The sequence below is a fragment of the Folsomia candida genome, unplaced genomic scaffold (genome assembly GCF_002217175.1).
Source record: "Folsomia candida strain VU population unplaced genomic scaffold, ASM221717v1 Fcan01_Sc017, whole genome shotgun sequence".
In the NCBI taxonomy this organism is placed as follows: domain Eukaryota; kingdom Metazoa; phylum Arthropoda; class Collembola; order Entomobryomorpha; family Isotomidae; genus Folsomia; species Folsomia candida.
The window spans coordinates 568895-582301 of record NW_019091209.1 but is presented as its reverse complement, the minus strand read 5'-3'; the positions used below and the strand labels follow the sequence as shown (position 1 = coordinate 582301).

Sequence of the window (13407 nt, the reverse complement as noted above, 5' to 3'; positions counted from 1 at the left end):
TTCAAAATGAAGCGGAATATGAAGGAGAACTGAAGAAAAGAAAGTTTGCATAGGATTGAGTCTGAATTTCTTAATTTAATGGAAAACGAACACATTGGTCAATCGAGAGTTAATTATGCGATGTAAATTGACCACTCCTGGGTAAAATATGGATGCAAAAACCTCGCAAATTTAGCACATTTGTGGTTAGCTTGTTCATCATTTTGTCGGATTTCTTTTGTATGTTACTGGAAGAAATATGTATGTGCATAATTTGCATGCATGCAAAATATTGGCAATTCACGACTTTCTTGTTTAGTTCTCCCTACAGAAATTATTCTGCATTTTGGTATATAAGTTTGACTACACGAGACTTGGCGCTTGGTGGGATACACAGATAAGCGAAGGCTTCTCTCCGTCCAAGGAGACAGAAATCCACGAGCTAGAAGCGAAACAAGAGCTCACTTCCTCCAGGAATTTTAGAAATTTCCAACATTTCCACCCAGTTTACATCGAGAAAAAAAGAGCAGAAAACTGGACGTAATTTGAAAATTGTGGAGGAGCCTGAAAAACAGGAAAAGTGCGACAAGGTAAAATTTTTTTAAATCCAGAGCACACGCCTCACCCCCAAATTTTAAAACGTTGGTAAGATTGCATTCTTAATCTTCACAAATCTGTCATTCAATTCGGAATGAATATTTTGTGCATAGAACGAGATCGAGCTTTGTTAAGGGGGAACTTCTGAGCAGACGGTGCCCTTTGACGGGATGGAGGTCAACCAGAAATTGGTGACACAACAGAAAAGTCTCGTCCCAACAACGGACAAAGTGGAGAAAGGGGAAAGTTCTCGAGAGCATGGACGATTTCCTCCTCACGCCCTCCAACCACTGCCAACAGCACGTGGCGATAACCACGTGTCCTCGCCTTCAGCTAACAGCAGGTCATCAAAAGTGAAGAAATTCCCGCACACTGACACAAAGGGTAAGACGCCTGGTCGCCGCGGCGTGGAGAAAGTCTTCCCATGCAAAATATGCCCACGACCCTTCGCCAACCGAACCAGTGCTCGCCTCCACGCCCGCACCCATTTCAACCCCCATGAGCTGAACCAGCCTTCAATTTTCCACGGGAAGTGCCCCCACTGCGAGAAAGTGTTCTTCCATCGTCGCGACTTTACCGACCACGTGGCTGCGCACGAAGGTCGGAAGAACCACGCCTGCCCCACCTGCAAAAAGGGCTTCACCCACAAAACAAATATGACCCGTCTTCTCTTCGTCCACCTGAGCCGCGAGGAGCGCGCGGAGGTGCGGCAGGGCTGGCGACACGGCTGCTACTTCTGCAGCAAACGGTTGAAAAGTCATTCCCCCCTCCGTCGTCATCTTCTGAGCCACCTCAGGGAAAAAGTGCTCTGGAGGTGCGACGTTTGTCGGAAAATTCTCTCGTCCAAACCAGGCCTGACCAGCCATCGGTTCACCCACCTCTCCGAAGACGAGAAGGTCGCCCTCGTGAAGCAGGGTTCGAGTCGCGTGTGCTTATTTTGCCGTAAGAAAATCCCCGATAACCGCGCTTATCATGCCCACCTGATCTCCCACACGAAAGAGAAACCTTTTCGGTGTGACCAGTGTGGGGCGTTGTTCGGTCGTAACGGTGCCTTAAAATTGCACCAGCGCAGTCACAGCGAGGATCCGCGACCCTTCAAGTGCACCGAGTGCGACGGGGCCTTCAGTCAAAAAGTAAATCTGACCACCCACTAGTTGGGAGTTCACTGGCGGTTGAAGAACTTCGCCTGTCCCGAATGCGACAAGAAGTTCGGGAGGAAGGAGCACATGGTGCAGCATGTGAACAATGTTCATGCCAAAATCCGGCACCCCTGCCCCCACTGCGGGAAGACGCTCTCCAGCAAAACAAATCTTCGAAAACAGAAAGAGGGTTCAGGTTCATCCCTCCGAGTAAAGTCCTAATTCATCTGACCCCACGCCAAATTACGACACGACACACTTCCCGTACTTTATATTTTTTTCCGGTTTCACTATTTATGACGAAATAATTGTTCTCGTACGATTGATAAAAATGGCATAATTGAATTATTAAGTTGTAAGCATGACCCAATTTTTGTTACCGTTTTGACCAGGTCCATTTTTATGTAGTAAAGTGATTATATTATATGTAAAACCCTGCTCTTTTCTTGCTCCCATTTTTCCATGCTCCGACATAAATGTAAGGCTGGACCAGTGACGACAACAACACATTTCATCGTGACGAGAAGAATGGTCACTTTTTGCATTAGACTTAAATCGTGGGTTGCGGGTTGCATATCGAAACGGACGATGGTGAATAAATAATTGTGGAACAAATCTCAATTTGCATACTAAATAATTGCAGACCTCGTGGTGTTTGTTTATCTCTTATCGTGAGGACTCCATCAAAAATTTGAAACTCCAAACTTCCAGCATAATTTTCATGCAGTTGGAAACTTTCGTTTTATTTGATAAAATAAATCACGCATTGTTTCTCTCCACCGGAAATGAAACCATACTTGGACCGGAGGAGGATGAGAATATGTAAATCAAGTCTGGCCACATTTGTAAATAAGTGAGACAGATTTTGCATGCATATTTCTTCCAATAATATTTAGGACGATACTGGAGCAGAGGGCGGATATGTATTTATCTATTTTTACCTTTTTTTCTATTTTTATGAGGGTCAAACTTTGTGGGTGCGTTCTTTAAATCTTGTAGGTTACAAAAAATCCAAAATATTTTTACATATTGTTACACATTTCTACTACGTTTTCAGACACATACATAAAAAATCCTTCGAAACGCAAAACCTTCACTGTCCCCAAATAATTTATTTCTTTAAATTAAGAAATATAAAAAAAAGTATTAAAAAATTATGAATTTTGAGACATGATAAATTCATGGGAGAAGAAGAAACTGGGAAAAATGCGACCCAACGAGAAATCAGCCGCAAATAGAACAAACTCCGGCACGCGAGGATTTTTTATAACAATGAAAAGTTAGTTATTTTGAATTCCCAACTTTAATTATCTTTTTACCTTAATTAAAATCCGTAGATTTTGATAATAAGCTTGTGATCTCTGCTGTGAAAGAGCAGGTTTGGTAAACTTCATTAATGCCAAACCCCCTAATTAGTATGCCACTCACCTCCATCATCTCTTACAAACAAGAGACAATGTTGCAAACCAGCTTCGTCACAACCTCATCTGAGATATCTCTATTCAGCGTGGCCAACCGGTTCATAATCGGTCAACACATAGGTATCAATTAGGTATTGCTAGGATATATAAGCGAAAGCGCAGCCACCAGACGGGGAACGGTGGAGGACGGGTCGAGGAAGTATTCTGTGCTACTGCAGGTTACCTCTCCCAATATTATTGGGAGAGGCAGAGTTCTGCCTGTTGTACAAGTAATGAATAAAACCTCTATAAGAAAAGTGCAATCAAGTCTCATCTCGCCTCACAATTATTACGCACACACAACAACAACGACGACGATCGTCTCATCTGCCTCATCACCACCATCAATGCAGTCAACCCCCCATAAACGGAACTTCACATTGGTACCCACGGCGGCCTCTCCTTGTCAGAAGGAGAGAAGGACGCCGCACCCCCTCTCTCAAAATCGCCCCATCTTCACGACTGCAGTGTGACGAAGTGTCATCACTACAAAACGCGCCATTCCCTCTCTACCCCCCATCTTCACGACGCCTGTGTGATAGACTATCACCAAGGTAAGTAAAAAAAAAATTTCCATGACTTTCTAACCACCCCCCCCCACACTCTCCCCCCTTCACCATTTTACACGATCCACCATTGGTCGGTACTCCGTCGATATTTTACAGAAAAAAATTTGAGTTCCCACCACCGACCATACGTCCACAATTCCCTAGAATCACGTACCTGTTAGAAATAAAAAGGACGGGGAGAAGTTTGGGGAACACTTCTTGCCCATAGGGGCCCCTACATTTCAAGTACACATAGAAGACTTATATATTATATATTTTGAAAATCATTTACCCTGTGAAAGTAAGTCGTACGCACCCCGTTGTTCTCTCCAGCCGTTAGGGCATCCTCCGTTTCATTTAGCGTGTTGGTAGTTATAGCTCTTTTTTTCATACCTGACTCACATCACTTTGTAATAAGAGAGAGCGGCAGCTCGTTCAACTCGACGGCATTGAGGATAATTTCATTTCTCGACATCGATATTACAAATCCCAAACCACTAACCCCACATCGGCCTCCCCGAATCCTCGTTCTCCTCCTACTTACCGGTTACCTATAACCACATACGATCCACATTTTCATCCGGCACGCCCACTAGACCAATATTTTTCGGCGGACGAGTCGGCCTTACATCTGAATTAACCCCAGCATCATCTCACACTCTTGGTCCTCATAATTTTGGTGCCACGTCGATTGGCCAATCTCTCCCATCAGCGAGGAACTTTCCAATTTCAACATCTCGACCCCAAATCGAGGTTGTTCCGCATACTTTTGGTGCCACGTCACTTGGCCAAGCTCTCCAACCTGCCACCCCCTTTCCAATTTCAACATCTCCACCTCAAAACGAGGTTGTTGCTCCTCACCACGATATCATTTTGAGTCCAAGACGTTCACCCCAACCAGAAACTGCTTCTCCTTCATCACCTCTCTCTTCTGACCCCGATAGCTAAAATCCAGTTTCGAGTGCAAATCAACTACCTGCAGCATCCATCCCTGCGACTTTTTATCTCAAAACTAGTATCTTGCCTCCCGCTACTTTCTATCCTCAACCAAACGCCAGCCCCCAACGTCTTCCATCAACCACCACACTCCACTCCAAACCGCATCTCAAACATCGTAGTCTACGAAACCTCCTGCACAACGACTCCGTGCCCATCAACCCGTCAATCCTTATTGGTACCACAACATCTTTTACTCCACCTCCCAGCAGTGGTTGAGACCCTGCCCAAAACAACCTTCCGCTCCTCAACCACCACCATTTTTTCCTTTCATTATTGCATCACCCACTCTTTTCCAAATGGGGACAACTATCAACGACCTCACCATCTCTCCAGGATGTTCACCCCCGACAGACACTAACTCTTTCTTTCCTCTTTCTTTCCCACAAGTCTGTCCTAATACGGAGTTGGAACCTTTACCAAGGTGCCACCTCACGTTCTACCTTCCTCCCAACCTGTACCTCCACACCATACCAACGCATTCTACCGACCACCTTTCCCTCCCTCGCATATCTCGACCATTGATGGCGACTTCTGCGCCTGCCCACCACACATCTCTCACATCGACGATTTGACGGGGTGGCCCACACCCACTACATCTTCCTACGATGCAGTTTTCGCCCACCTCATTCAAGCCTTAAGGTTTGCTTCCATTCAAGAGCGTAATGCACACCCCCCATTCGTCAATCCCCGATCGACCAACGACCAGCACTTTGTCTCTCTCTTAGCCCAACAACTTCCCTCCCAATTACAACAAGGGATTGGTACATCCGACATGAGGCCTCATGTAGTCTCTGCAGGTTCAGATTCTATTCATATGTTAGATGCACCTCGCCCTCGTTCCTCGGGTCAGCACATGACCTTCCCAGATTCCCCACCGACGGGTGGTTTTAGACACAATAACTACCAACAGCGCACCTCACAGGGTAACCGTAACCGTAACCATAGGGGTAGATCTTCGTATTCCATCAACCGTGGTGGCGGTTTCTCTACCCGCCAGAATGTACATAGCCAATCCCACATCACAGCACCTTCGAATCACTGGCAATCCAGGAATACAGAATTCCGAGGCACACATCATATACAGGATGGTGACGGCCGTAATTTTGGTGGAAGTGGGAGAGTCCATTCTCGACGACGCTACAAACCCAATACTAACCGACCTCGTAGTGATAATCACTCGTTGTATTCTCCCCCTAACGCACACCCCCGCCAATCACGTTCTAACTTATTGCCTATACACACTAACTACACTCCAAATCGCTCCTCCTCACATATCCCAAATACCTGGCGACCAGATCTATTAACTCGACCTAATCAACCTACCAACCTCTCCCGACCACTTTCAAATTCTAACCCTCTACCTTCTTCACCCAGCCAACGCCTCGCCCCCCACACCGCCGGTGGCAACATTCCTTTTCCTTCATGCCCCGATTGCGTCGCCTCACGACACACGAATTTCTCTATCCCACATACTTTTAAACCAGGCAGAGTTTGACCAACCTCTGCCCCTCGGCAACGTTCTCAATTAGATCACCATATTACACTAGCTGTATTACTTATATACGTATCACGGCGAACCCAGGATGGTCCCCTTGACTATCCCCGTAATACAATAGTAATAAATAGTAATAATTACCGGTCACCCAGATAGTTGTATTAATTCTATACGTATCACGGCGAACCCAGGATGGTCCCCTTGACTATCCCCGTAATACAATAGTAATAAATAGTAATACTTACCGGTCACCCAGATATATATATACGTATTATAAAACCCACCCATAGGATTTAAAAAAAAAAAAAAAAAAAAAAAATCCACAAGAGAATTCTTTCTCCTGTGTATTTTTTTGCCCTTTTCCATAGGTGATTTTCGATATCTAGGATTACGTAGACATCCCACATTCTTTTGTACCACATAACTATTACTTAGAAGCGAAAACCGGATAGCCTACCATATTAAACAGCGGTCGCTCTATGGTCCCCACAACCATTCGCCGCATTAAATATATAAGAGAACTCACGACGCGATAATCATAAATCCACAGGAGAGTTCCTTCTCCTGTGCACTTACGTTGCGTATAGATCTCCTAATGAGTACCCTCACTCCCCTACCTTAAGATTTAACTCTAGTAAGCTCCTCCTGGTCACCTTCGTCTGCACATTTTTTCCAGTATTAGGCAACCTTCGATCTGTCATTCAACCAGTAGCGAATTGTCCGCTCAATTACATTAGTTTTCTTTCTTAATCGCTACTACGTACCTCCCCGTCTGTTCACGAACCACGTACGCGACTCAGCAATACGTTTAGTATAACGGTATCTTCTACTCTACCTCGATATACTCAATTGCTACAACACTTTGTCCAATCTCACTTCACCGGTTGACTCAACACTTTACTCGCCCCCGATGTTATTCTCAATCCATATACCTTTTGGACCAACTGGACCACAATATTACTCTCCTCGCTTCAGGGCTCATCTCCCATGCTAATCACAAACAATTAGCCGTCTCACTTACAACGATCCGACCCCCCGACCACAATCTAGCTCCAACCCTCCTTCTACCGTTTATCGCACACCTGAACCTCAAAAAAAAAAAAACCTGTTCTCCGCATCGACAGGACTCCTCGGCCAACCTCATATCTACAACGAGGAAGAACGACCTTCATCACATGGACGCCGATACCCTCATTCTCACCTGATTCTCCCTGCTCAAAACCAGTCTCCCTCCTGCCTCCATTGTCCATACTCATCCTGCCGAATATCCAACTCGACCCTTCCTCGGGCCATAACACCCATCACCCACTAACCCATATTCTTCTCCCAGACGACACTCTTCACCTCGCAACCTGCAGTATCGCCCCAGACACTGGCTCCTCCGTCTTGTATCTTCCACCCTGTGACAGTGAACGACGACCAGTTCATCAGGACCACACAACTTCTCTAGAGGAAGATTTCATCCTCCCGTGCCATGGACCACCAAGTTCCCAAGTCGCCGAAGTCCACCTTCTCGTCCACCCAATTTCGGGCGTACAACAACTCAATCCTCATGCTGACCTATCTAGAAGAAATGCAATTGGCCTCCGAACTTCTTCGACTTTTTGATGCGAACTTTTTCTTCACCCCCAACCACCTCCTCCAAATGTGTGGAAAATTTACGTCCAGCATTTCACCTCCACGCCCATTTAATTTCACCGACTCTACAGCTGTGGATGAAAAATGGTTCAACGAATTCGCAGCCCTACACCCGGAATTATTCACCAACATCAATCTCCTCACCTATTATGACGCTTATGGATTCTGCACACGACACAATGAAAAACTCACCATTTTTCCCCCTTCAAAACTCCTACCGGTGCCAGGAAACATACGTTTACTACCTCCACGCCCTCCCAAAAGGGGCCTCCTGTCATACGCGTACCAACTTTGTTCTTGTTCTCACTCCCCCCGCTATCTCCCGCGTCTTAAACCGCGTCATACCACGTATCAAGATCACGCCGAACAACCAATCGAAACCGAGGAAACTTCTCCAATCCCCCCACTCTACCCGAACATACCCTTCCCACCACTTCCATCCACCCCCTCACGTCCTGTGCCGGCTACCAGTAGGCCAGCCCCACCCCAAAATTCAACCCCAGGCTCTCCATCACTGCAATCTCATCCAGCCGATCCGCCTCAACAATAAAAATACTTATAATTTCTTCGCGCCATCCGTTGCCATACGCCGCCACGCCGACATATGCCAATCACACTTTCTTTAACAACCAACGACAACGGATTCTTTTTCTCTTACATAGATCCAACCCACCTCCTCACCCCACTTCTCCACCTCACCCAACCAGCGTGACAACGTTCCGACACCTAGATTCATATGGGATACGGGTCATATCCCACAACATGCATCGGATCCTCCTTGCCTAAATACGCCCCTTTACGTACATACTTCCCGCATACACAACCCCCTTTCAATTTTTTTTGAATCAAAAGGACACCTTCCACTCACCATAAGTTGGCCTCATTATTTTCTCGCCTTCCATTTACTCTGGAAGTTCCCGATCTCCCTTCTCCTACTTCAATGTTTTCAACAAGTAACCCAGACTTCCCGACTCTGAAAGTGACGACTCATCGGTGATCCTCAACTACGCCTCATCAGCTCCAATCCATTTTTTTTTCACGACGATCATTCTCCAACCGCATAACCCACAATAACAACTCATCACAACTTATCCACATCTCAACCATTGGACTACAACCATTTGCCAGTGCGCTCCCAAAGACCAAAACACCCCACCATGGATCCACTCCTGCCATGCTTACCCGACATCACCTATCTCTCCCAACAGAACCGCCTGTACTCGATTATCTTGATGCTGACAGACGAGGAAGAACTTTTATTGGTCTCCGAATTACGTCGCCTGTTCAAAATCGGACTCCACCTCACCCATCTTCACCTCAAACAAATTTTTTATGTATTCGCCACAACAGTGAAACCCCCACGCTTCAACAAGTTTTGTCACGCCACTTCAACCGTTGACATTGCGTGGTTCGACGAATTTTGCAATAGACACTCAGAAATTATCTCCCACTCTTCAGTCCTCACCCACCAGGGCGCTTTCGACACCTGCAGCAGACACAATCAAGCTTTGCTTACCCTCCCCTCCTCAGCCCAAAATACTGGTGAGGCACATGGGTCACCAGTTATCACCCCCACGACCGCCCCTTCCTCAAATCTACCCCCGAATTTTAAGACACGCCCCGGAATTCTATCTTATTCCGCCTCTCGTCATCACTCCACACGTCCCATCAGATATCGACCACGCCATAGACTTTTACACACTTCCGGCCTGGCGCAACAGTTTTCCAATCCTCCAAAGACCACGCCCCCTTCAATTTACAACGGATATTTCTTTTCTTTACACCGTAGACCTCCTCACCCATGCCTTCCCTAATCTTCCCCTGCTTGCGGCTAAACTTCCGGCGACTCTATCCCTCTCTCTGCCGTCCATCTGAAACCCCACACCCCACCCTTCTCGTTCTTTCAAGCAACTCAGACACCCGTTTTACCCACTCAGCACCATCAATTTCATTCAGAAGACCAACAATTAGCCACGGTTACAAATTATTGGAGATATTGGAAATTTTGTCAATTTTATTCCGTCGACAAAAAAAAAATTAACCACGGTTACAAATTATCGGAGATATTGGAACTTTTGTCAAATTTATTTAGACAGCAAACAATTAACCACAGTTACAAATTATTGGAAATAGTGCACATTATTGGACACAACAAAAACTTATCTAGGACGACGATAATCTACTTCTGGATTAGGATTTCCTTGGCATCCTATCAGATGACATCTTCCTATATTGCAAGAACCCCCATTGCAGTTCTTCAGATGATACCTCCATCGGTCCCTCGTGATGAAGACATGGCCACATGGACACCTCCTCCGAAACCACTGAAATCATTTACAAGACAATTAATTATTATCTTCGCCAATCACCTCTGTCAAAAAAACAAATTTTCTTACCTGGATTTTTGACGAATTTTCCCGACTTTTCTGAATAAGCTGACGCCAAGTAGGTACACAGAATCTGACTGAATTACATCTCGCATTTTTTCGCTTGTTGCGGTAGGGCCACCGCTTACTAGAGGTGAATATTGTGAAAGAGCAGGTTTGGTCAACTTCATTAATGCCAAACCCCCTAATTAGTATGCCACTCACCTCCATCATCTCTTACAAACAAGAGACAATGTTGCAAACCAGCTTCGTCACAACCTCATCTGAGATATCTCTATTCAGCGTGGCCAACCGGTTCATAATCGGTCAACACATAGGTATCAATTAGGTATTGCTAGGATATATAAGCGAAAGCGCAGCCACCAGACGGGGAACGGTGGAGGACGGGTCGAGGAAGTATTCTGTGCTACTGCAGGTTACCTCTCCCAATATTATTGGGAGAGGCAGAGTTCTGCCTGTTGTACAAGTAATGAATAAAACCTCTATAAGAAAAGTGCAATCAAGTCTCATCTCGCCTCACAATTATTACGCACACACAACAACAACGACGACGATCGTCTCATCTGCCTCATCACCACCATCAATGCAGTCAACCCCCCATAAACGGAACTTCACACTGCCCAGTGAGGACGACGACGAACAGGTCAAAAAGTCGCTGTTTCAGTTGGTGAGTGGGTTCAATTATGGGCGAAACTCGACTAAATTAATTTGAAATTATTACTTGGAATTACTTGAATGTTTAGATTTCGTTTCAAATTTCTTACAGGACTGCTACCTTCACAATTTAATTCAGTAAACGTCAAATTTAGTTCCGGCCTTGGCACCCTCACGATTTTCCAAAAAGGTGAGAGAATGATAACCTGAAATTACGAAAATGGCATAAACTGAACAACGGTCGTTTTCCACCATTTTATTACCGTGAAATATTCATTTAATCCACTATGTTTTCTATTTTGTCCCATATTTCGTGTTCTGGATAAACCATACGCTGATTTACCCTTAATTAATAATTAATTTTCATATAAAATCTGTTTCTCATCTCCAAATATTGACGTAATAATCTTATGTGCAGAGAGAACAGTCAATGGATCTTAACGAGGGAACTTCCGATCAGTATCAGACGTCGCCATTGGACGGGAGGAAGGTCACCCACCCGCACCAGAAGTTTCTGGGAGGACTGCAAGTTCTCATTCTCGCAGCGGAGATATTGAAGGAAGAAGAACGTTCCCAAGAGAAGGGAAGACTCCCTCCTCACACCGTCCAACTAGCCCGTGACGATAACCACGTGCTCTCGCCTTCAACTAAAAATGGGTCATCGAAGGCCAAGAAAACACCGCAAATTGGCAAAAAGCGTGGTAGTCTCGAGAAAATCGTCCCCTGCAAAACATGTCCGCGTACCTTCACCAACCCAACCAGTGCTGCCCGCCACACCCTCACCCACCTCACTTCGGACGAGCTGAAGCAGTCCTCACTTTTCCATGAAAAGTGCCCCCACTGCGAGAAAGTGTTCTTCCATCGTCGCGACTTTACCTACCACGTGGCTGCGCACGAAGGTCGGAAGAACCACGTCTGTCCCATCTGCAATAAGAGATTCGCCAGAAAGGGAAATTTAATCTATCATCTCGTCATCCACTTCAGACGCGAGGAGCGCGCGGCGGTGGCGCGACACGGCTGCTACCTTTGCACCAAGCGTATCAAAACTCGAGCAGATCTCAATCGTCATGTTGAGTGCCACACGACGGAAAAAGTTGGTGAGAAGTGTACCACTTGTGGGAAAACATTCTTCTCCAACCTAGGCCTGACCATTCACCGGTTCACCCATCTCACCGAAGAGCAAAAGGCCGCCCTCGTCAACCAAGGTTTGGCTAAAGAGTGCTCATTTTGCCTGAAGAAATTTCCCAACAATGGGACTTACCGTGCCGACGTGGTCACCCACATGGAGGAGAAACGGTTCCTCTGCGACCAGTGTGGTGCCCAGTTTGTTCGCAATAGTGCCTTAAAATTGCACAAGCTCCGTCACACTTCGAACTCAAAACCGTTCAGTTGCGACGAATGTGACCATACTTTCACTCGAGAACCAAATCTGGTCATCCACAAGGAGACGGTTCACCGGGAGCGGAAGGATATCAGCTGCTCCCAGTGCGATAAGATGTTCAGCACGAAGAGTCGCATGGTGACGCATGTGAGCAGTGTCCATGCCCAAATCCGCCACCCCTGCCCCCACTGCGGGAAGACGTTCACGCAGAAAGGCAGTCTTGGTACGCATTTGAAGAAGCTTCATCCCCCAGAGTAAAGTCGTTTTCCCCCAAACAACGTCACAACAAGGGACGACGTATTTCCTATACTTTACATTTTTATATTTTCCCGACTGACGACAAAATAATTACTCTTATTTGAAGGATAAAAATTACATACTGGACTTATTATGTTGTAAACATGGCTCAATGTTTGTTATTTTTTTGATCGTGACGATTTTCAAAGTGATTCTGTTTTGTGTAAAGCTCTGCTCGTTTCTCGCTCCCATTTTTCCATGCGTCGACACGAATGCAAGGCTGGAAGAGTGACGACGACATATTTCATCCTTAACGAGAAGAATGTGGCCAATTCGTGCAGCAGACGTAAATCGCACAGGGCTCGTATTGCGGGTTGCATATCGAAACAGACGAAGGGGAACAAATTATTAGCGTTACATATCTATTTCGAGGTTTTCAGAAACACAAATATTTCCGTTATTGTTTCAAAAATCGTAATTGTTTCAATACAACGATATATGTGCTTAGAGAAATTCGATTTAAAATCCATATTCTGCAATTCAGATATTGCAAAAATTGTTATCGTCGTAATTTTTTCGTACATGTTTAGTAAATATTTGTGTGTATTGTTTTTGTAAATGTGTACTAAATGTGTATTTTAGGGAGATTTCTTTTAAATTTATATTCGCCATCTTTACACAATAAATCAAAAATTGAGCATAAGTATGACAAGCCGACAAAAAAAATGAACTGAATTTGCGAGATTTTGCATCCAAATTTCGTACGTAGTGGTCAATTTACATGGCATAAGGAGTGTTTCATTTTTCACATTCTAAACTAATTTTGGCCTAGCCCCTTTCAAAACACGGCCAAAATTGTGCAAAATAGTTTCGAACATCCAAAACGTCGAACC

General features: G+C 45.3%; 2 protein-coding genes across 2 annotated transcripts; both read left to right on the top strand.

Annotated features, from left to right (window-relative positions):
- Positions 1 to 306: 306 nt before the first annotated feature.
- On the top strand, positions 307 to 2148 carry LOC110857088 (zinc finger protein 25). Its single transcript, XM_022105694.2, has 2 exons — positions 307 to 569; positions 690 to 2148. Exon 2 carries the CDS (start codon positions 747 to 749, stop codon positions 1728 to 1730), a length of 984 nt encoding a protein of 327 aa, XP_021961386.1. The 5' UTR covers positions 307 to 569; positions 690 to 746; the 3' UTR covers positions 1731 to 2148.
- Positions 2149 to 11320: 9172 nt separating this feature from the next.
- On the top strand, positions 11321 to 13149 carry LOC118437943 (gastrula zinc finger protein XlCGF57.1-like). Its single transcript, XM_035857524.1, has one exon. It carries the CDS (start codon positions 11327 to 11329, stop codon positions 12533 to 12535), a length of 1209 nt encoding a protein of 402 aa, XP_035713417.1. The 5' UTR covers positions 11321 to 11326; the 3' UTR covers positions 12536 to 13149.
- Positions 13150 to 13407: the final 258 nt, after the last annotated feature.

What these genes read in the sequence shown, in the direction of transcription:
- LOC110857088 (XM_022105694.2), top strand. Translation starts at nt 747, where the DNA reads ATGGAGGTCAACCAGAAATTGGTGACACAACAGAAAAGTCTCGTCCCA.
- LOC118437943 (XM_035857524.1), top strand. Translation starts at nt 11,327, where the DNA reads ATGGATCTTAACGAGGGAACTTCCGATCAGTATCAGACGTCGCCATTG.